This window comes from Monocercomonoides exilis (assembly GCF_001643675.1).
Source record: "Monocercomonoides exilis strain PA203 chromosome Unknown scaffold21-1407046, whole genome shotgun sequence".
NCBI classification, from domain to species: Eukaryota; Preaxostyla; order Oxymonadida; family Polymastigidae; genus Monocercomonoides; species Monocercomonoides exilis.
In genome coordinates this window covers 367,340-388,201 of record NW_027150566.1, presented here as the reverse complement: position 1 = coordinate 388,201, position 20,862 = coordinate 367,340, and the positions used below count along the sequence as shown (strand labels likewise).

At 35.3% G+C, this 20,862-nt stretch overlaps 6 protein-coding genes across 6 annotated transcripts; 3 read left to right on the top strand and 3 right to left on the bottom strand.

Annotated features, from left to right (window-relative positions):
* The first annotated feature begins 223 nt into the window (after nucleotides 1-223).
* On the top strand, nucleotides 224-1,923 carry MONOS_1066 (Glutamine synthetase). The gene is made up of 2 exons (XM_067863127.1): nucleotides 224-402; nucleotides 466-1,923. The coding sequence occupies exons 1-2, from the start codon at nucleotides 256-258 to the stop codon at nucleotides 1,651-1,653; spliced, it is 1,335 nt and encodes a 444-aa protein (XP_067727754.1). The 5' UTR covers nucleotides 224-255; the 3' UTR covers nucleotides 1,654-1,923.
* MONOS_1067 (putative Nucleolar protein of 40 kDa) lies at nucleotides 1,912-5,213 on the bottom strand. Its single transcript, XM_067863138.1, has 7 exons — nucleotides 5,028-5,213; nucleotides 4,871-4,937; nucleotides 4,769-4,824; nucleotides 4,557-4,670; nucleotides 4,355-4,493; nucleotides 4,108-4,270; nucleotides 1,912-3,932 (listed from the first exon to the last, which is right to left on the bottom strand). Exons 1-7 carry the CDS (start codon nucleotides 5,182-5,184, stop codon nucleotides 2,016-2,018), a joined length of 2,613 nt encoding a protein of 870 aa, XP_067727753.1. The 5' UTR covers nucleotides 5,185-5,213; the 3' UTR covers nucleotides 1,912-2,015.
* Nucleotides 5,214-6,690: 1,477 nt separating this feature from the next.
* MONOS_1068 (putative protein SET) lies at nucleotides 6,691-8,398 on the top strand. Its single transcript, XM_067863149.1, has 5 exons — nucleotides 6,691-6,774; nucleotides 6,884-7,179; nucleotides 7,256-7,372; nucleotides 7,561-7,755; nucleotides 7,929-8,398. Exons 1-5 carry the CDS (start codon nucleotides 6,720-6,722, stop codon nucleotides 8,061-8,063), a joined length of 798 nt encoding a protein of 265 aa, XP_067727752.1. The 5' UTR covers nucleotides 6,691-6,719; the 3' UTR covers nucleotides 8,064-8,398.
* A 38-nt stretch (nucleotides 8,399-8,436) lies between these two features.
* Nucleotides 8,437-9,380, bottom strand: MONOS_1069 (uncharacterized protein; the record flags this gene model as incomplete). The annotated part of the gene is made up of 4 exons (XM_067863160.1): nucleotides 8,437-8,450; nucleotides 8,674-9,100; nucleotides 9,157-9,242; nucleotides 9,299-9,380. 4 exons carry the CDS (start codon nucleotides 9,378-9,380, stop codon nucleotides 8,437-8,439), a joined length of 609 nt encoding a protein of 202 aa, XP_067727751.1.
* Nucleotides 9,381-9,697: 317 nt separating this feature from the next.
* MONOS_1070 (putative DDE superfamily endonuclease) lies at nucleotides 9,698-11,071 on the top strand (the record flags this gene model as incomplete). Its single annotated transcript, XM_067863172.1, has 2 exons — nucleotides 9,698-10,006; nucleotides 10,058-11,071. The coding sequence occupies 2 exons, from the start codon at nucleotides 9,698-9,700 to the stop codon at nucleotides 11,069-11,071; spliced, it is 1,323 nt and encodes a 440-aa protein (XP_067727750.1).
* Nucleotides 11,072-13,978: 2,907 nt separating this feature from the next.
* MONOS_1071 (putative ubiquitin carboxyl-terminal hydrolase) lies at nucleotides 13,979-20,830 on the bottom strand (the record flags this gene model as incomplete). Its single annotated transcript, XM_067863183.1, has 1 exon — nucleotides 13,979-20,830. One exon carries the CDS (start codon nucleotides 20,828-20,830, stop codon nucleotides 14,420-14,422), a length of 6,411 nt encoding a protein of 2,136 aa, XP_067727749.1. The 3' UTR covers nucleotides 13,979-14,419.
* Between the last annotated feature and the right edge of the window lie 32 nt (nucleotides 20,831-20,862).

The window sequence follows — 20,862 nt, the reverse complement described above, 5'->3', positions numbered from 1 at the left end:
TTTTAATCAAATAATTTCATAATTTGCAAAGATTTGAGAAAAATGATAAAACTTCATTTTGGCCTATTTTAATCTCAGACAAACCGTTTTTAGATTAATTTTTGCAATATTCTTTATTTTGTTTCTTCTTTTATAAAGATTTTTTTTCGTATTTAATGTTTGACATGTTTGAAGCAATAAAAACTGTTATGGTTGTTCACAACGATTGTCTAATTATGGTTTTGATCGAGTTTGAAATTCGTTGTAACTGGGTTAATGCCAAGAAAAACATACTCAGCAGAAGTTGAAGATCTTATTGCACACCAACAAGAGGAAATAAAGACAAAGAACGTAAGATTTTTGAGATGCATGTTTAGTTCAATGTGCGGAACATATCACTGCATGGAAGAAAACGCAAATCTTGTTTGACAAATTTTCATTTCAATATAAATTCATTGTTAAAATTTTCATTTTTTTTAAATTTAGTATTCTTCAATTTGCCACAATGGAGTTGATGTTGATGGTTCTTCAATTGGAGGATTCGCCACTCTCACAAACAGCGATATGACGCTGTTTCCCGATCCAAAAACACTTATTTTTGGACAATCTGAAGGTGAGGATTATGCCGAAGTTATTTGCATGGCTCATTCAGCTGATGGATCTGTTCATCCAGGTGATCCTCGTGGAATTCTTTGCAGAGTTGTTGAAAAAGCAAAGAAAATGGGATTCCCACAGGTTCTCATGTTCGGAGAGTTGGAATTCTTCTTGTGCAAGAAGGAAGGATTAGAGCCAGCAGATACAGCCGGATACTGCTCTGTTCCTCCGTTGGATCAAGGAGGAAAATTCCGTCATGAGCTGATGCACAGATTCGAGAAATCTGGATTAAAAGTTAAAAGAATTCATCATGAAGGAAGCCCAGGACAAAATGAAGTAGAACTTGATTTCACAGAAGCATTGGAAAATGCTGATGCAATGACAAGAGGAATGCAAATCACAAGAGAGATTGCAGCAGAATACGGTGAAATTTGCACTTACTCTCCAAAGCCATTCCCACATCTTGCAGGCTCAGGAACACACGAGCACACTATTTTGTTCGATGAAAAAGGAGAGAATGTCTTTGTTGGACCACATGAAGGATTGTCAGATATTGCACACAGCTTTATTGCAGGGCTGTGCAAATATGGTCGCGATGTGACATCAGTGTTTGCTTTGTCTGATCGCACATTCAAACGGCTGTGCCCAGGCTTTGAGGCTCCAATCTGGACTGGGTGGGATATTGCCAACAGATCAGCTCTTGTTCGTGTGCCAAGAATCAACTTTGCTTCACCCGGAAAGACAAGAATTGAATTCCGTGCTGGTGACTCATCTGGATCTCCATATCTTTTGTCTGCAATGATTCTGTCAGCCGGTTTGAAGGGAATTGAAGAGAAACTCGTCCCCAACCCAAGAGGATGTGGATTCAACTTTGATTCACTGACTGAGGAGAAAGCAGCTGAGATGAAAATCAACCGTCTGCCTGTGTCAATGGAGGAATCAAAAGCACAATTGGCAAAGGAATCTGATTATCTCAAGGAAGTGCTCACACCTCATGCCATCGAGTTCTTGAAGAAGTTTTCATATGTTGAACCAGAGGGCGAGCCATTCCAACCAGGCAAGTGGAGAAAAATGCATTAAATATATTTTTTTGAAATTTTATCAATTTTGGATCATGTAATTTGCAATTGATTTTGCGAATTTTTAACAAAGAAAGAATAAATTATGTTTACGCTTTTATTTCTGTAAATTAGACGCGGTTTTGATTTCCCTTTTGAGCTGTTTTTCTTATGTTATTGTCTATTATTTTTATCTTTTCTATCCCAGAGTTGTAATTTTTCAACTTCCTCAAGTATTTTATCAGTCATCAGATAATAAATAAAAAAAAAACTAATAAACTGAAATGATTCATCGATATTTTTCTTTTTTAAATTACGATTTAACAAAAAAAAAAAAGCAATTTTAAATCAAAAAAAATTAAAGTTGATGCTGTTTCATGAAAGTTATATCTGTTTGTGATATTTCAGAAATGCAGCAGCAACATTGTAATCAGAGAGCATGGCATAGAGCTCAGTGAAGGAGTGAGGCTGGGGATAGCGAGGAGGGCGGGCAGGAGAAGGAGAAGGGGAAGAAAGAGAATCTGAGTCAGAGACAGAGTCAACAGCAGCGCTTGAGGAGCAGTGGGAATGGCGAGAGTGATGAGAATGGTGTGAATGAAGGTGAGTCGCATCTCCATTGTCAGCAGAGGAGGACTCATCAGAGTCGAAGTATGAGAGAGAAGACTCTTCGTCTGAAGCAGGGGAAGAGTCCCTGTGTGCAGATCTGCTTACACGAGATGGCTTAGACGCTGTCTGGAGGGTTGTGTGGCTTAGGGGCTTTGGCGAAGCTGATGAGGAAGCACCAGAAGATGAAGAAGATGTTGCACGATAAGAAGAAGAAGAAGAAGAAGAAGAAGTCTTGTCAGTTTTGGGTTGATGGTGAAGTGAACGGGAAAAAGGAGAAGTTGGAGGCGTGATAGAAGCAGATGAAGAACGAGAAGAAAGAGAAGAAGATGACGATGATGCAGATGAATCTCTTTCTCGTTTTCGTCTGTCTTTTGATGAATTGTGGCTTTTGCGAATGTGAGAGCGATTGCTACGTCGCTCATATGAGCCCTTCCGCTCTTCCTTTTCGTATCGTTTTCCGCAACTTCTATCTGCTTTTTCGCTTTCATTGCTTTTCCTTTCTCTTTCTCTGTCTCTTTCTTTGTCTCTATCTCTGTCTCTATCTCGATCCCTCTCTCTATCTCTTTCTCTATCTCTTTCCTTTTCTCTTTCGTTGTCTCTCTTTCTGTGATCTCTTTTCCTCCTTTCAGCATCGCTTTCATCGCTGTCTTTCTCTTCTCCGCTGATCTTCCTGTTTCTGTGACTTCTTTTCTCTTCTCTCTCTTTCTCAATGCTTTTCCTGCTTCGATGCCTGTGCCTTCGTGAAGAGTCAGACATTGACCTATCACTCGATCCTCTTTCAATGTGATGCTTGTGAGCATCACGAAGATTATCCTTCTTCCGAATTGAAGCAGACTTCTTTGAAGAAATAGAGGAAGAGGATGAAGAGGAAGAAGAAGATGATGATACTGAAGTGGAGCGAGAAGTGGGAGGAGAATAGGAAGAAGAGGAACAAGACGCACGGGATCTCGAGCGAGTCTTAGAAAAGCGGTTTGAAGCAGATGTTGAATGTGAATGACGAGCATGTGATAAGCTGCGATGCCTATGCGATGAATGAGAACGATGTTGCTTTTTGATCTTTTCAAGACGATCAGAAAACTTCCTGTGATGCGAATCATAATCTGTATCATCATCTTCTTTTTCTTCAGACATTTCTCTCTTTTTATCTGCCCTTTCTTTCTTTCTCTCTGAATGATCATTTGACCGTTTCTCAGTCTCAGGTGATTGATGACGCTGATGTTTGTTACGCTGTCCATGTTGCTGTTCCTCTGCTGACTCTTCGCTTCCTTTTCGAATGTGCCTTTTGTGATGATGCTCGTGTTTGCTCTTATGTTTGTGATGTGTCGATGCTTTTTTTCTGCCTTCCTCTTCCTCCTCGTCTGAATACAGAGAAGAGAAGAATTCGCCTAATTTGCTTTTCTTTTCGTTTGTTTTGTGGCTTTTTCCGCTGTCTTTCTGATGGCTTTGGCTCGATGAACGGTGCTCTTTTCTATCCCTTTCTCTCTCCTCCTCTGAATGTTTGTGCAAATGCGATTGTGAATGATGAGACGAACTTTTCGGTTCTTCTTTTTCTTCCTTTTTTTCTTCTTCCTTTCGCTCTCTTTCTTCTCCCTCTGTTCCTTCTTTACTTCTCTTCAATGCAGCGAGCATCGACTTAGCAGCTTTTATGTGATCTTGTTCTTCGCTTTTTCCTTCAATTGCCAAATTGCTTCGCGTCTGTTTGGCAAGAATATCATTCGCATGTCATTTTTGTTTTTTGAAATATTCAAATAAATATTGAGGTACATAACCATTTGAAATAAAAATAAAAAATAAAGACAATGAAAATAAAATAAAATAAAATAAAATAAAATAAAAATTGGTTTTAGTAGAAAACAATAACTTCACAAACAGCCAAAGGAATCATGTTTGCACCTGTTGCCCACTTCGGCTTGGCGGCTGGTGTTGTTGACGAAGAAGACACACCCGATCCAGGATGTGCTGGTTGAGCAGATGATGCCTTTTCAAGCTTTGCTTTCAACTCTTCTTTTGACAGTTTTGGATTGAAGCACTCCCTTATGAATGCGGATTATAGAAAATTTTTTTAATGTGTTTGGAAAGAAAAAAAATATACGCAAATATAAATATTTCTTTAACACCATGCAAAATGACCAACTTCTCCGCAGCGACTGCAGCGCTGAATATTCTTTGATTCTTTTTGTGAATCTGTCTGGTCCTTTTGGCCGTCTCTTCTCATTTGATATTCCGCTTTTTTTTGTTGAGCGGTAAATAAATCTCCTATAAATATTTGTAATAAAAAATCATGATATAAGTCTTCAAAAGCAAAAGGAACAGCACAACCGTTTGATGGATCTAAATCTTCCCCATTGCGTTGATCCACATATTTCATTGATAATGAAATTTTTCCACCTTCAACGGCAATAACTTTAACCCACACATCATCGCCTTGTTCCACTAAAAGATGGAATTAATATTTTTTGGTGAATATTCAAAAATTTGAAAAACAAAGAAGAATAATTCAAGTGTGATTTTTATAAAAAATGATTGCATACCTACTTCAGATGGGTGTCCAATTTTTGTATTTGAAAATTGAGTAATATGTACAAGGCTGATAAATAATATCAATGCAAAAAGAAATCTTAAAAATTTCGTACCCGTGTTTTTTAAATCCAGAAATTTCAACAAAAGCACCGTAAGATTCAATTCTATCGATTTTTCCTCCTATTTTTTAAAATAATATTTGAAAAACGAAATTTTGTTTTGAAAACAAATAAGCACAGAAAGAAGAAGAACTAAATTAATAAAAGAAACTGTGGATTGAAAAAAGAGAAGGAAGTTGAGTTGATTGCATCGCAGGATGATCACCTCGTCTAAAGTCACCTGTATCTCTTGAACTAATAGAATTTTCACTTGGCTTATATTGAGTTATCGAATAATTTAAATTTTCATCGTCTTCATCATCAAACATCAGTATTTTAATTTATTCTTTGAAATAATGCATATTGATCAAAATATTAACAAAAGTTCCAAATGAATAAATATAAAGCAATAGTTCCACAAAAATAACACATAAAATGATAATACTCAAAATCTAAAAATATCAAATCTTCTTTTTTAAATCTCTTAGATATTGTTTTAGATGAATAGGTTCAATTACAGAAGTCCAAATAAGACTGTGGGAATGTTGAATTGTAACTTTTTGCGAAGCAAATTCATTTGATGTGCTTATAAGTCCTCCAAAGCCAATTGGACAATCTAGAACATGAGTTGTTGACAAACACATTCGTTAAATATATACGAATCAAACAATTTTTAAAAAAAAATACTCCTTCAGGCAAACCAACATCCCATTTAAAGCCTGTTGTTTTACAGTGATCGCATTTACAGCCAATGGGCATCTAGTAAATAAACGAAAGCAGAACCCGTCGAAAAAGAAATAAGAGCTGAAGCTGAATAAAGAAAAATGATTCACACAAATCCGCAAACGCCATTTTCGCAAAGCGAAAACCTTGTTATCTCATGTACTTTCTCTTCTGGTTGTTCTTTTGATGATGTTGTTGACGAAGATGGTGTTGACGAAGAAGAGGGTTCAGCCAATAGCTGATCAGTCATTAAAAATGATATTAGAGATGAATCTGTTAAAAATAGCACAGAGTCATAAACATCTTCTTCCTTGTTATGCGCATCAAAATACTTTAAAATTGCATTGATGTTTGCCATTTCCTTTAAGAGAGCAATTTTCAATTATTTTCATGTAAAAATAAATGATAACAAATACTTGATCAAATCTTCCTCCAATAGCACCGATAATCACAAGGGACGACGCTTCGAATAATTTTTTCTCTTTGCTTGATCTTTTCGTGGTTATATATTTTAAGCATTTTTCTAAATCGTTGGTATCTTGATCAGGATCTTTAAAAATTTCTGTACCCTTCATTAGTTTGAAGAAATCGGAATAAAATAATAAAACACCATCCACACACTTTTTTTTCGAAAGATGTAATATTATCTTTTTCTACAGAATCAAAATCACCAACAACAGCAGCAGGGGCTCGTCTAAAAATCATTATTAAAAGATGGCTAAATAATAAAAATACTCTTCAAAGTCACTTGTCTTTGCCACCATATTTTGATATCTGTTGAGTCCTCCGTCTGCACATAAGAATGAGTTTGCTATAAATGATGTTGAAAATATACTTTTTGAATCGACAGAAAATGCACACAAGCAGCAATTAAGTCAGGGGCAAATGAAGGAAAATCATAATTAAGAAGCAAAAGATCAAAATTATCAAGCGAGTCCTTGAGTGAAAATTTTTTCATAATCCAAAAAAGGATGTCAAAAAATAAAAAAGAATTATTCGATAAAGGGTTCATCGAATAAAGCTGATATTATTTGAAATCATTCGTATTAGATAATCAATAACTATTTTATTAATAGTTATGAAATTTTGAATCAAATATACTAATAATATCTCTTCACGATCTTGAAATTTTCGTTGTTTTATGGCACAACAACATCGTACAAGAAATGAAGTAGAACAAGATGAACACATCTCTGGTTTGAACTGTTGAAATTTTATAAAAATTTTTATGAGGCTTTATTTGTGTGGATCTCGATGTTTCATTGATTTTTTGCATGTGTTCACTTTTTGAATGCTTCATAACAGATGAAATCTTTAGAAAAATAACTCAAGTTCAAGACAAAATTTCAGCTATGCAAGATAAAATGCTGAAAGAGTTATCTCAGGTTCAGGCTCAATATCAAACCAAGCTGGAACCAATTCTTGAAAAACGAGCAGAAATCTTTAAGCGAATTCCAAATTTCTGGCTAACTGCTCTAAGTTCAAATCCTTTGCTTGGATCCTTTTTTTCAGATCCAGACACCATTAATGCCATGGGTTATTGCAAGGACCTTTCCTTTACTTCAAAAGGACATCTTCCTGGTGGATTCACAATTCGTCTTGTATGCTAAGCTTTCTAAATATCGTTCTTATATATTTTATTTCTTATATTTCTTTGGAAATTTTTATTCACTTCAGACTTTTGACGAGAATCCATATTTCAAAAATTCTGTGATTGAAAAGCCTGTGATTGTTCAAGACGGACTCGATTTGGTTGGCGCTCCTTGTGCAGAAATAGAATGGAAAGAGGGAATGGTGTGAATGGAAGAGAAAGAAATCGAATTAGTGTTGGATTTGGAGAAAGATAAGGAGTTAGTGGAAGAGAAAAAGAAAGAGGATGGAGTGTTTATGAATGTGTAGAGATTTGATTTAATTTTTAAATAAAATATACATAATTACATTTGATTTTTACATACTTTTATGCGTAACATGAAATCTCAAAGAATATTTCAAAACGTGTTGCGGAAGCAAACAATGAACGAGCGATGGCAGAAGCAGGAGGAAAAGGAAAACAAAGGGATATACATGGATTTCAGCCAACTGTTACATTTTTTGATCTTTTAACACCTGAAAACACAGATCCAACATATCTTATGATGATAAAGGATGAAATCTATCCAAATCCCCGAAGTTCATTCGTATGTTAATTAATGTGAAAGATAGATTTATTTTCTTAAAAGAAATTGATGTTGCAATTGCTTTTTTAATTAATTATTCATGACGATTTTATTTTTATTGAATTTATCGATTTTATTTTTTATTTTTAACATTTGATATTTTATTTTTCATATAAATTGTGAAATGACGAAAGACTGACTTTGACGATGAAGGAGAATTTGAAGAAGATGAAGAAGAGGAAGAGGAAGGAGAAGAAGGAAGTGAAGGAGAGAGTGGAAATGAAGGAGAGAGCAATGAAGATGATGAAGCTGAAAGCGATGATACGTAGGATTGCAGAACATATAAATTCAATCTTCAAGATTTTGTTAGGAAGACGAAGAGGAAGAAGGTTAAGAAATTGAAGTGAATACAATAATATTACAATAAAAATCATCACAAGTCAGGCTGTAGTTTTTTTCATTTGTGTGTTCTTATGTGGTTTTTATTGAAATTATGAGATAGAAACGCTTTCTATGGCTGAAAAAGGCGCGCTTTTTTTATTCTCCACCTCACTATTATGTTCTGCGCAATTTTTTCCATGGAATTACGAAGATACAAACCTCTACAAACCATCTTGCAAACGCAGAATTTACACAAATCAAAACGCTTGTAATTCTTGGGTTCAAAAAAGATTGATTTCAAAATAAGTGAGGGTACATTATCTAGAAACCGTATTCTAAATTTTGCAAAGAAAGCATGTGATTTTGAAAAAATGAAGTTTTTTCCATCATTCAAATCATCATAATATAATAAATTCATACATGAAATAAATGATGATATAAATATTATAATTAAAAAAGAATGAAAATGAAAAAATTTTTTCTCAAACAAAAATATGATGATCATCTTGTTTGAAACAAAAAAGCTTGTGCAATTGGAAGCAAGATCTTTCTGCAAACCTGTTTTCGCCACATCTCTCATAATTCGTTTTTCTTCTTCAATAAAGTTTTTATCTGTCCCTTGAAGTCCTTTATTTCTTTTCTCTTGCTCTTTTTGCATGAAAGTTTTATGCTTTTTTTCTGGAAAAGAAGAATTTATTTCTTTTAAAGGAGAAGAAAGTTCAATCACTTGCATTTTTTTTCTTTCTCCTTCTTCTTCTTCTTCTTCTTCATGCTTTTCGTTATCGTTATGCGGTGGAACTGAATTGTATGTTGTTTCATTTTTGTCCTTAATTTGTTCATCATTGTCTTTGCGAATCTTTTTTTCAGTTATATGTAAAGGTTTCTCTTTTTGAGTGGAATCCCACAAAACAAAAGTTCGTTTTTTCATTTTTTCATTGCGTTTGTCCGTTTTATGGCGAGAGTCATCAAATATTGCAGAAAGCAACTAAAAAACCAAACTCACACAATTAAAAATTTCATGGAATTATTCAACAAAAATACATCATGCGATTTTTTGTTCTTTTTGGCAGAAGAAATTGTGCTCTTGCTTGTTAATGGAGGATCAAAAATTTCTTTCGAAAGCTGAGCTAAATTGATAACTCAAAAATGTGAATTTCAATAAAAAAACAGAAAAAATACATACAATTAACTTTACGAGGTTTCAAAGCAAATTCTTCCGATGAATCTTCATCATCCTCATAAATATCTGAATAGCTAAAAGACATAAATTAATAAATATTGAAATATTTTGCAATGGGACATTCCATTCCCAACAAAATTTAAAAAACGAGTATAAAAAACAAAACTCTCACAATGAACATGATTGTTTTGAATCAGAAAAATATTTTGTCAAAAAAATAAATCTTAGCAAAAAAAATTCCTCGATGCCGGGAATCGAACCCGGGTCTCAGGAGTGAAAATCCTAAATCCTAACCGACTAGACTACATCGAGTTGTTGATAGTCGGGGAGGAAACCCGATCCAGGGAGGAAACCCGATCCATTTTTGATCAAAAACTTTGATTAATGTTTTTGATCAAAACAATGGAAAAGAAACCTTCTCTTGTCAGAATTAAAGCATCGAGTGACATGCGTTCAATTGGAGATGAATTTGTCAAGGCCTTGTATGCCTATGATATTTTGCAATACTCCGGTCGTGAAATCGAGGAAAGCGGGTTGATTTCGAGAGGATGTTTGGTGAGAGCCTTGAAAGCAAGAAAAGAAGGGAGAGATTTAAGAAAAAACGGAAGACCAACATTGTTTACTAAAGCAGAAGAAGATGAGTTTGAAGAGAGGATTTTGGAGGACATTAGGATCGGAATTTATCACACGAAACGCAATATTATACAAATGGTGTGAAAACAAGTCTTTTCATCATTTTTTTTAACTTTTTTTGTTTTTCAGGCAAATGAATTATTGTGCAAAAAAAGAAGCGAAGGAGAAGAAATCAAAACTGTGGACAAGCATTGGGTTGATCGTTTTTTGTTAAGACATAAAAAAATCATCTTGCAAAAGCCGAAACCGCTGCCCATTGGAAGGACTGCTCATTCATGCAAAGCAGTGTTAATTACGTTTTTCGACGCCTACGAAAAATATTGCTTCAAGGTGAAACCAATACCTCAATTAATGTTCAATATTGATGAAACATCAACAGTTTTTTCAGCTTTGTTAGAAGAACAGGTAGCTTCATCATCTTCTGTACCATCATCAATCACTCCAGAATCGTCTCTGCCAACCTCCACATCCATCATTGTAATGACTAGCGCCGATGGGTGCAGATATCTTGCACCAATTCTCATTCCCTTCAAAACAATTCCGGCTGAATATCTTCTTGCTACAACCTCAACTGAAGTTTTTATCCCAACCGCGTCAGGCCATTTAACATCGTCATTATTTGCTGAATTGTTCAAAAAAATATTTTTGCCAGAAATAAACAAAAAACGATGCGCCATAGGAAAGCAATATGATCATGCTATGCTGGTCATGGATGGAGGTGTGGGTCATTTCAGCGATGAAATGAAAAAAGTTTGCAGAGACAATTTAATAGATTTGATAAAACTTCCTTCTCACACCTCTCATATTCTACAGCCCAACGACCAATTTGTGTTTGCGAGTTTAAAGAGGAATTTCAGCAAGGCAACGGAAAGCGGGAAGGCTACGACGGCTGCGGAGAGAAGAGAAGCATTTATTCGAACTTTAAAAAATGGCCTATCAGCTGCTAGTTACCCCTCAACGATAATTGCTTCGTGGAGGGTTTGCGGCTTATTTCCAATGGACAAAAATGCAGTTTTGAATCGTTTGCCTGATGCCCCTCCTCAATGGGCTGCCTCACAAATAAATCCTGAAAGAGCACCAGAAGGTGCTTCATTTGGAGCAGTCTATTATTCATCTGACGATGATCATCAACTTTTTGCTTAAATTAAGACTTTTTCTCAATTTCAGTTAATAATACATTTATTTGAATTTCTGTTTTTGAAAATCGTGCTTATTATTTTATTCAGTTTTTTTTCTGTTAACAGTGCATTTTTCATATATTGAACATATTTTTTTCGTCAAAAAAACATAAAATTTCATCAATTTATCTTAAATGTTTTTTTTGATCATTGGGTCGGGTTTCCTCCCTGGATCGGGTTTCCTCCCCGACTAGAAGACGGTTTTAAAACCAGAGATAGTTATCTTTTCATGAATGAAAAGTTTTTTTTCGTTTTTTTGTTAAAATTTTTGTAACTGAGTTTTTATTTTTGCAAAATAATAAATAAGTGCAATATTTCTTTATTGCACATGTAAAAAATAGTCAATTGAATTGTAAGAAAAGATAGATTTCGAATAATTAAATCGAATAACAAAGATCAAAAGTTGTTTATTTAAAAATGTTTTCAAGCCTATCGGAAGCTCTGTAAACTGCTCCATAAGATGCACCTTCAGGTGCTTTTTTTGGCTAAATTTCTGATTGAGCCCATTCCAGAGGTGAATATGGAAGGTGCCTGAGAATATCTTCTTTATTCACTGGTCACATTCCGCTCACTCTCCATGATGGAATAATCGTCTCTGGACAGCTTGCTGCAGTGATTCCATTTTTCAGAACCTTCACAAAGGCTTCTCTTCTCGCAGATGCAGAAGTGACCATCCCACAATCCTTTAATTTTGAAAAAGCGAGCTTCTTATTAGCAAAAATGAATTGATCGATTGGTTGGAGAATGTGGGATGAATGAGATGGTTATTTAATCAAATCAATTAGGTTATCTCTGCATTCTTTCTTTATATCTTCCTGAAAATGATCTTCTCATCCTTCCATAATGAGAGCTGCATGTCGAAAATTTTCTCCAATCTGATTCTTTTTTTCAATAAGGGGCAAAATATTTTGTTTCAAGCATTTTCATTGAAAAATTATGCACTTTTCATTGACCATTTTATATCAAATAATATAATAAAAATTGTTCTATTTTTTGACATTCGTGAAATGTTGAAAAACTTTTTGTTATGATTTCAATGACACCTGTTTGCAGATATGAAAATCAAAATTTTTTTTAAATCCGAGAAAGCTAAAAAAAGTTATGAGTGAAGCAATTTTTTTGTGCCTTGTGCAAAAAAAGCTTGAAAGTTCGTATTTTCCCCCAAATCTAATTTATTTCAACATGTTTTTTTTCATATTTTTCTGAAACATAAATAATCAGAAGGAAGAGTGATTAATGAAAATGTTCTGCATGCTTATTCGATTGATGAAGAAAATATATAAAAGGTTATGGAGTTGTTGGTGATAAGCATTAAAATGATAAAAACCAATGAAAAACAAAAATAGGAACTGATGGCATTTAAAAACAATGAAAAAAATGAAAAGTTCAAAATATCTCAATGACAGTCAATCATTATTCTCTAACTGGTTAAACATAAAGGAGTATCCGTTGATTGCGTGTAATTGACATTAAAAAACAACAAACCTCATCAAACATAATTTCTTTTGATATTTTTACGACAAATGTTCATTTATTTGATTATTTAAGGTTCGAAAGTTCATTAAAATGAAATTCTGTGTTACTCCTCGCATTTGTCCTTGCAATTTGCAAAACGCTGTACTAGAAAGAAAAAATGTTGTGTAAAAACACTTAGACAGTGATAATAACAAAAAAAAAAGAATAAACAGATTACAAGTGCATTCAATCCATACTCTCTCACTCATTTTTGTTGTTTGTTAAATTAAAAGGCATACATATGAAAAATGAAAAGAGAACAAAAAAAATAACTAAAACCACCCCAATAAATAATGGTATCCAATAAAAATTTCAACTTGAGGTATGATCGACATTAAAAACGGACGGATCAACATTTTTTTGGGACAGACTGTATCTAAGTTATATTTAAAACAAAAGTAGTTGAAGCTGAAACGAGATAAAAATGAATATATAGTCAAAACCGGATATAATCATATTGTGTTTTGCAAGACATTTTTGTAACTATATCCGATTGTGATTATATACGATGATTCTTTACACAGAAAAATAAAAAAAACTTGATTTTTGAAATAATTTATTTTGTATTGATTTTTTTATTGTTGGAAATTCTTCACATAAACACATTTTTCAATTGAAATAACAATTTTTCATGCTTTATTATGTTATTCAGACTTATTTAAACATTATTTTGAAAAATCAAAAAATTGAGATTTCTGATCAAAAAGTCGATTAAATCGACTTTTTGAAATCACACTTTCGATCGAGTTTTGATCAAAAAAACTTCATTAAAGGGATTTTGAAAAATTGAACAAAAACTGTTAATACATATAGTTCATGATGTTATTGTTATTAAAACAAAATTATTTCCAAAATCCCATTGAGACAGAAATTTTCATCGAAACTCGAACGATAATCTGATTTCAAAAAGGATTAGCCATGTATTCTAAGAAAATTTATAAAAAAATGGGTGTTATTTGAAAAATGGGAAGAAATTTTTGGTTTTAAGAATTTTGTTCCGCACTTCACATTCCAGAAATTTTTTCAATTTATAAAATTTTCAGTTATTTAGCATTGAAATGAAAGACTTATCATAATGTGATTGTAGGAAAAGTTGGAACAAATTACTATTTTTTTCATATTTTCAAAAAATTTGTCCCAAATTAATCGGCAATTTGCAAAAGTTCAAAAATTGACTGAAAACATATTAAAATTTGTGTACAAAACACATAAAACTATCTGTTCATTTCACAAACCAGAAATTCTATTTTTTCGAAATTGAAATATTCTTTTTCGAATTCAAATTATTTTTGGAGTATCATTCAAATGATAATTTTTCAAGAAAAATTCTGAAAAAAAAGAAAAGAAAGAATTATCAATAATTTGAATAGATATTAAAGCCATTATAAACAATTACAATAGAGTATGAAGCGAAACAATGCATAATAAAAGCAAATGATGTAATAATGAAAATAAGGAAAAGCATTTTTTTTGAATTATTTGAGCAAAAATTGCTTCTTGAGATCGAAAAGGAAATAAAATAATAATCAAAAAATGTTTTCAATAAATAAACGAAAGGTTGTTGAATGATCTCGTGTAACTAATTAAATTGAATAATTCAAACAAAGCTCTTACTTATTTTGGAATTAACATCATTTACTATGCATTTTAAAACTTCAAACACTGATTTTAATAATAACAATTTTTCAAATAGAAAGTGATTGCTTAAGATCAATCAAATAAACAAATTGATGAAATATCATTTAATTGCCCAAACTTCCTGTTACAGCAACTGTTACAGGAAGCTAAACATTATTATTTACACATTTTGCCGTTTTGTAAACGAGTTAACGATGGAGTTGAGGATAATTGAAGCATCTTCGTACCAAGCAGGGTCCACTTTCAACGTTTTAATTATCTCAATCACATTTTTGATCGTCGTCAGATTTTCCTCAAAAATTGAATTAATATCATCATGCTTCTGTGGGAACAGTCCAAGCGAAAGAATGCAATTACATAGAGAACTTTCGTTTTCTCTTGTTGCTTCCAATTCGACTGTTGAACTGGCAGAACATGTTTCACTCATCTCTTCTGATGCTTGTTGCAATGAGTCAAGCAAATAGAAAACTAAGTCTTGGATATTTGAAAACAACTGAAGACTGACGCTGTTGCTTTCTGAAAGTGCAACCTCCTTCATCCAGTTTGGGTCAGATGGAAACGGGAGTTTAAAAACGTGATACAAAAGAACTGGGTTTTGTGTGAAGCTGTTGAACACAAACGTAACAAAGGCTCTTGACGGTGGACGGTGGAGCTTTGAGGGATCAATTTTTGACTTCTGCAAAGAGAGTATGTAAATCTGTTTGATGGTTTGATACTTTTCCACAACTGCTCTTTCAATGGGGCTGAGAATTTCAGAATACCTCTTGTGTGATTCTGTTTTAGCAGTTCCTTTCTCTTTCATAACTTTCTGTTTTCTTTTTTCGTTTTCTCCTTTCTCTTCAGCAACAACATTTCCAACGTTTGAATAAATAGAATGTCTGAAATTGGCATGTTTCTTCATCAATGATTTCAAATTAAGATATGAAATAACCGGAAGGTGATAATCAATTTTCATCATTTCGTTGGCTTTATCAGGCTCGGTCATCAAATACAGAACAGTCTCAAGCGAAATCAGTATTCTTTTCACAACAGCAAACGAAGGTTTATCGGGAATCTTAATCATTGATATACCCGGATCTTCCAAATAAGCGATGTCATTCCATTCAAACCGCGCAAACAGTGTACTATTGGATTTAACCATTTCTTCAAACTTCTTGGACGCTTGCAGAACAAGATCAACCAAAAATCCACATAACTCTGTTGCTAGGAGCTCTTTCTCCTCGACACTTGAATCGTCAGTTTCTAGAATAATAAATGATCGATCAACGTTTGGGCAGCATGAATACTTTCCCCAAATATTGAAACGAAACGGGAAATCTTCTGTATATCCCTCCAAAAAGTCGCAATATTTGAAGGCTATATTGAGTTCAGTAGTTAAACAGAATAACATGTCGAACAAAAAGGAGTGTTTTGATGAGCCTGCAACGATATCAGGAACAAGTGGAAGAAGGTAATGCAGAAGCTTTAGTGATTGAATGCGTAATGCTGTTTTTATAGAGCACGAGGTATGAGCAAGCAACAAACGAATGAAATCAAGCTGCGTGATATCGTCTGGCACAATTGTGTGATTTTCATCGAATATAACATTTGTGAGATGGGGCAATGCAGGAACATCCAATACGGGGGCATTTGTTAATTCAGAACAGACAATAGATGGTGAAGAAGAAGAAGAAGAAGAAGAAGAAGAAGAAGAAGAAGAAGAAGAAGAAGAAGAAGAAGAAGAAGAAGAAAGAGAAAGAGAAGGTGATAACGATGATGATTGAGGGCACATCAACTTTGAATCATGATAATTATCGAGCTGCTGGCAGATCGTGTCGCACGATTTTAAAATATCTTGTCTTTGGCAAACAAGCAACTTGGAATAGAATTGAATGAAGCAGTCAACAATGTCCAAACATGGTAACAGATTTGTTGAATCAGAAGGAGAATAATTCATAAGAGTTTCGCAATGCTTCATAAAGAGAGAAGAAATGGTTCGCTGTAATTCTTGGATTGCGTTTGAGTAGTTCATTTTCGAGAGTATAGCCAGATTTGTTTCTAGAAATAGGATATTTGTTGGATTTACAAAAAAATATTTCATACAAATTTCTATGTGTGGTGTAAAAATAACACGCAATCCGGAATCTCTCTTCAATCCAATCCGCATTTCACTTGGTATTTCGGCATCCTTTTTGAAAATGGATAGCGAAACGGGAATAAATCCATGCTGATCGTTCCACATTGCCTTTGAGGTGGACGAATTGGCAAGACACAGCTGGTGCCCGATGGGGAAGAAGCAGTCACCCAGAAATCGGATGAAAAGTTCAGTGTTTTCCTCAGTAAATTTGCCACTTCCATTGAAAAATGCATTAAACACACAATACGAATAAATCGGATATCGAAGAACAAGAAAATTTATTAAAGAAAAGTTTAAGGCCTCAGTCAATTCATCACATTCATCGTTTTCTTCGAAATTATGTACAATCAGATCTATCCAATGGGGCATGTTCACTTTCTCAAGAAATGTGCTCATAAATGTGTTGTCAATGATGCTGAACAGTAAAAATAATTGAATCAATCCAGGTGCAGGTGGAATTGTAAAATATGGTTTTTCCCAATGTGAATCTAATTTCATAAAATCTGGACACGGAAGATAGAAATTCAGAGAAGAAAGTCCATTTTTTGAATCAACATTATATATATTCAATGCAGACTTGCCATCAAAAGAAGATAGAAGGTTGTCCACCCGAAGGATAGTATCCTTCACTTCCACTGCATATTTGTATGATACGAACGATAAATAAAGAAGAAGATGAAGAACTTTCCATTTGTTCTTCTCAATTGATGCACCACGATGCTTTTTCTTAATCTGTATAAACATGAACTTTACAAGAGGAATGAAAAAAGACTCATCAAATGGGAGCGTTGAGATGATCAACTCATTGCCCTCTGATTGTGCCTTTGAGTGATGGATGCAGGAGATCATCCATATCAGCACACAACAATAGCAATCCATCTGTTTCTCTCTCACTTCCTTTTCTGAGAAATCTTCGCGATTCATGCTCTTCACTGGTAGTACAAGATGATCAAGCAGCACTCTTGTAATTGCGTTATCCAACTTCGTGCATTTTTCCTCATTCGGTGCATCTGTAATGAAGAAGTGCGTTGGGAATGGAGCATCGACTTTCAGCGATGTGGCACAATTATATGAGTATTCATTATGTGCAGCACCTGTTTCAAAAATGTTATCACTTGTTAAAAGCATTATCTCTCGGTTCCAAGAAGGAGGTGGTTCCAAGTCTAGTTCATGTAGTGCAAATGAAAATTGGTTCTGTGCTGCTTTGTCTGCTGAAAGATCGGTTACACTGCCTGAAGAAAGAGTATTTTCTGATCCATCTGAAGATGTTGTGGAAAATGGATCTTCTTTTTGTGATGAGAGAAGCATTGGATGAATAGACTCTCCCATAAGCAGAGGCTGCGCTTCGGTGTTTCCTTTCTTCACTAGAAATGGTGTGATTATCACGTGTCTCACATCGGAATGAACACCTGTTGCATCTGTTACAAATTGGGGTTGCGAAATCAGCGGATGTTGCACAAATGCCTCTTCCTTCTCAACCACACAGCACCTCAAGATACGTGCCACCCCTTCGCGAAAGCACACATGCCAATGTTGCAAAAGAATCATTACAAGTGTTTTAACAAGTTTATCTTCACTACACAATGAAAACGAAAGCAAGCGGTCTCGCAAACACGCATCTCCAACAGCACACAACATGCATAGTGCCTCTTTTGCAACTGAAACAGTTTCATATGAAACGGAATCTTGCACTGACTGTAACAGTATGTTGAGCGATAACAAACAGATTGGAAGGAGTATTTCTGAAGCAGCACTTGAAGATGCTGAAGAAGATAAAGAAGAAGATGATAATGAAAACGATTCATTGGAAGATGGAGACGAAGACATAATCACCTTCATCCGCACAACATCCAAATACATCTGCATGGCCTCCTGATTGAAACCCTTTCCACGTGTCACAAAGCTCCATGGATCTTTCAGAAGCCATTTTAACCCTGTTGCTTCGAACAACGCATTCTCTTCTTCTTCTTTTAGAGAACTCGGAATTGGATTAAGTAATTGAGGAGCGATCTGCAGAAACCGTGCCATTGAAAGTGAGCACAGTGCAGCAACATGATGAGGTGCCTTTGTGGAGGAAAGCAGCTTCTCCACCAGTGCCTGAGTCAAACGCGATGCAAATGGATGAAACTCTAGAGATCTGAGAGAGGCAAGCGTGAATGATGAAGGGGGAGGCGGTAAAAGCTCATCTGGTGCAAACAGAGGTGTTCGTGGTGCGCTCAATGCAGCTGTGTAAATAAATACACCCTGAGGCGTCAGATTCGATGGAGCATTTTGCAGACATGTAATCAGAGAAATGAGAATTGCCGTGGAAGTCTCTCCAGATATAGCGTGAAGATGCGTTGATTCAATGGTCTTCGGATCAATTGGAAAAGTGCTGTGCAGATTCTTCACAAACAAAGACCAGCCATATTGCGGAAGCTTATCGCAGCACAAAAAGTCGTGACAGCGCTGCAGATACGATGCTGACATAAGAATAGCAGAAACAATTGGCGACAATTTGCATGCATCACGTAAAAACATGAAAAGCGGAATAAAAAGTGGGGCACAATGCTGCTTTGACGGGATGATGTTGAGAAGCGTGGTAAAGAACACGTTCAGTTCTCCAATCAGAGACGATGCCGCGTCTTCACATTCCTTTCGTGATTGCTCGTCTGAAGGTGAATGATGCATAAAAGCATCAACAGCACGAGTGACTGCAGACACCGCTTCCAACAGCAGACGCAAGAAAGATAAGCGGATCTGTGTATTCTCACAGCGGAAGAGAAGTGATGGAACGATTGATGGTGTGTCCATGAAGTCTGTTTCGAGTTGTGAATGCTCAGTTGATGAAAGATGTGGTTCGGACGTTGGCAGAGGAGCTTGTGATGAGGAAGACGATGAATCCATTGAGGAAGAAGCACTTTGCTGCTTTAGGATTTCTTCAGCATAGGGCTTTGCATTAGCCTTTTTCTTCCGAGCAACGCACAACCGCCAAAGCTTATTCTCATCTGACACCATTTGTGCAGTTAAATATCTCAACAAAAGCAAAGACAGACTGGGCATTGAATGGAAGATTGGCTCGAGCTCGTTGCACCACAGAGTGAATTCCTCGTTCCATGTGGAGTGTGAAAGAGTGTGCAGCAAATATCTGATCCACACAGAAAGAACAGTTGGAGCAATGCGTTCATTCTCATTTGATGTTGAAGCTGAAAGCAGTGGAAGTGGAAGAGGAACCGAGGCCAATGTTAACTCTTTGCGTTTAATGATTGCAAGCATTTGCTCTATGCTGTCCTTCCATTTGATTGTCAAGTACTTCGTCTCTATCATCACTTTTCTAACGAATGCAAAAAGTGTATTGTTGAAAATCTGTTGTTCTCTTTCTTTCTCTGATAGCTTCTTGTCAACCAATCTCGCAATTCCTTCTGTGTTTGAAATTGCAATTCCTTCTTCTTCAAATTGCTTTAATGAAAGAAGTTGCCTGAACGCAGAGCTCGGAGGATAAGGTGGTTGTGGATGCATCGGGTAGAATGGGAATGCTATATCAGGTGCATATTGCTCTTTCAATGTTCTTTCGACTTGCCAATCGTCAACTGGTTTTATTCGCTCGTAAATAAGGAGATATGCTGAGCTCATATTCGACATTTCGTTTTCTCTGCTTATCTCATCGAGTAACTGCGTAGTTACACTTTTTAAAGGCAGATTCCCACCAAACGAATGAGCAACAATTGTATCTAAATCCACTGGAAAGACAGATGAATCATTGAACTCATACCACTGAAACGGTGCAACACGCTCTTTGATGAATGAATAGTAGTGCCCACCTTTTGCAGAACCCGAATGGCAGACAATTCCTCTGAGCTCGAACAGGTAATACTCTTTCGGTCTGAATAGATTTTTTGTTTGTTTAAGAGTCAGCGGAGTTCCTTTTTTCAGATCATCCTCAATGTGTCGCTCTTCAGCTGCTGCTTTGGCAATCCTGTAACGCGCTTCTGGGGTTAGACCGTTGTCAGCAGCCACCATTGACTCGTACATATAAGGAGCAAAGTTCAATGGATCTTTGATAGGGAACGAAAAAAATGAATTTGTCTTTGCTCGAACTTCAGAAAACTCATCAAAGTCAAAGCGGTTCAAATGGATGAAAACAGTGTTTGGCAGCTCTTTCAGGGTTATTCGCTGCATGGTATTAAAATTCCAATTACCTTTCCTTGTTCGGGGACATTCTTTGCACATTAGCCCATTCGCATGTCTACCATTCGTCATCGACTGTAATGCTTGATCAATTGAAGACATTCCCTTCACATCCGCATGAAGCACAAAGAATGACAATGTCTGTTCTATTGTATGTCCTCGCTCGCAGATTGTTGTGCATTGCTTTTTTCCTTGAAACAGTCTCCGGATGAAATTTGGAGCATTATGAAAGTCCAAATGAAATGACAGCTTTTTCATAAGATTCTCGAGAAATTTAAATGGATCCATCTGCGTATCTCCAATAAACTCCTTCTGATTTT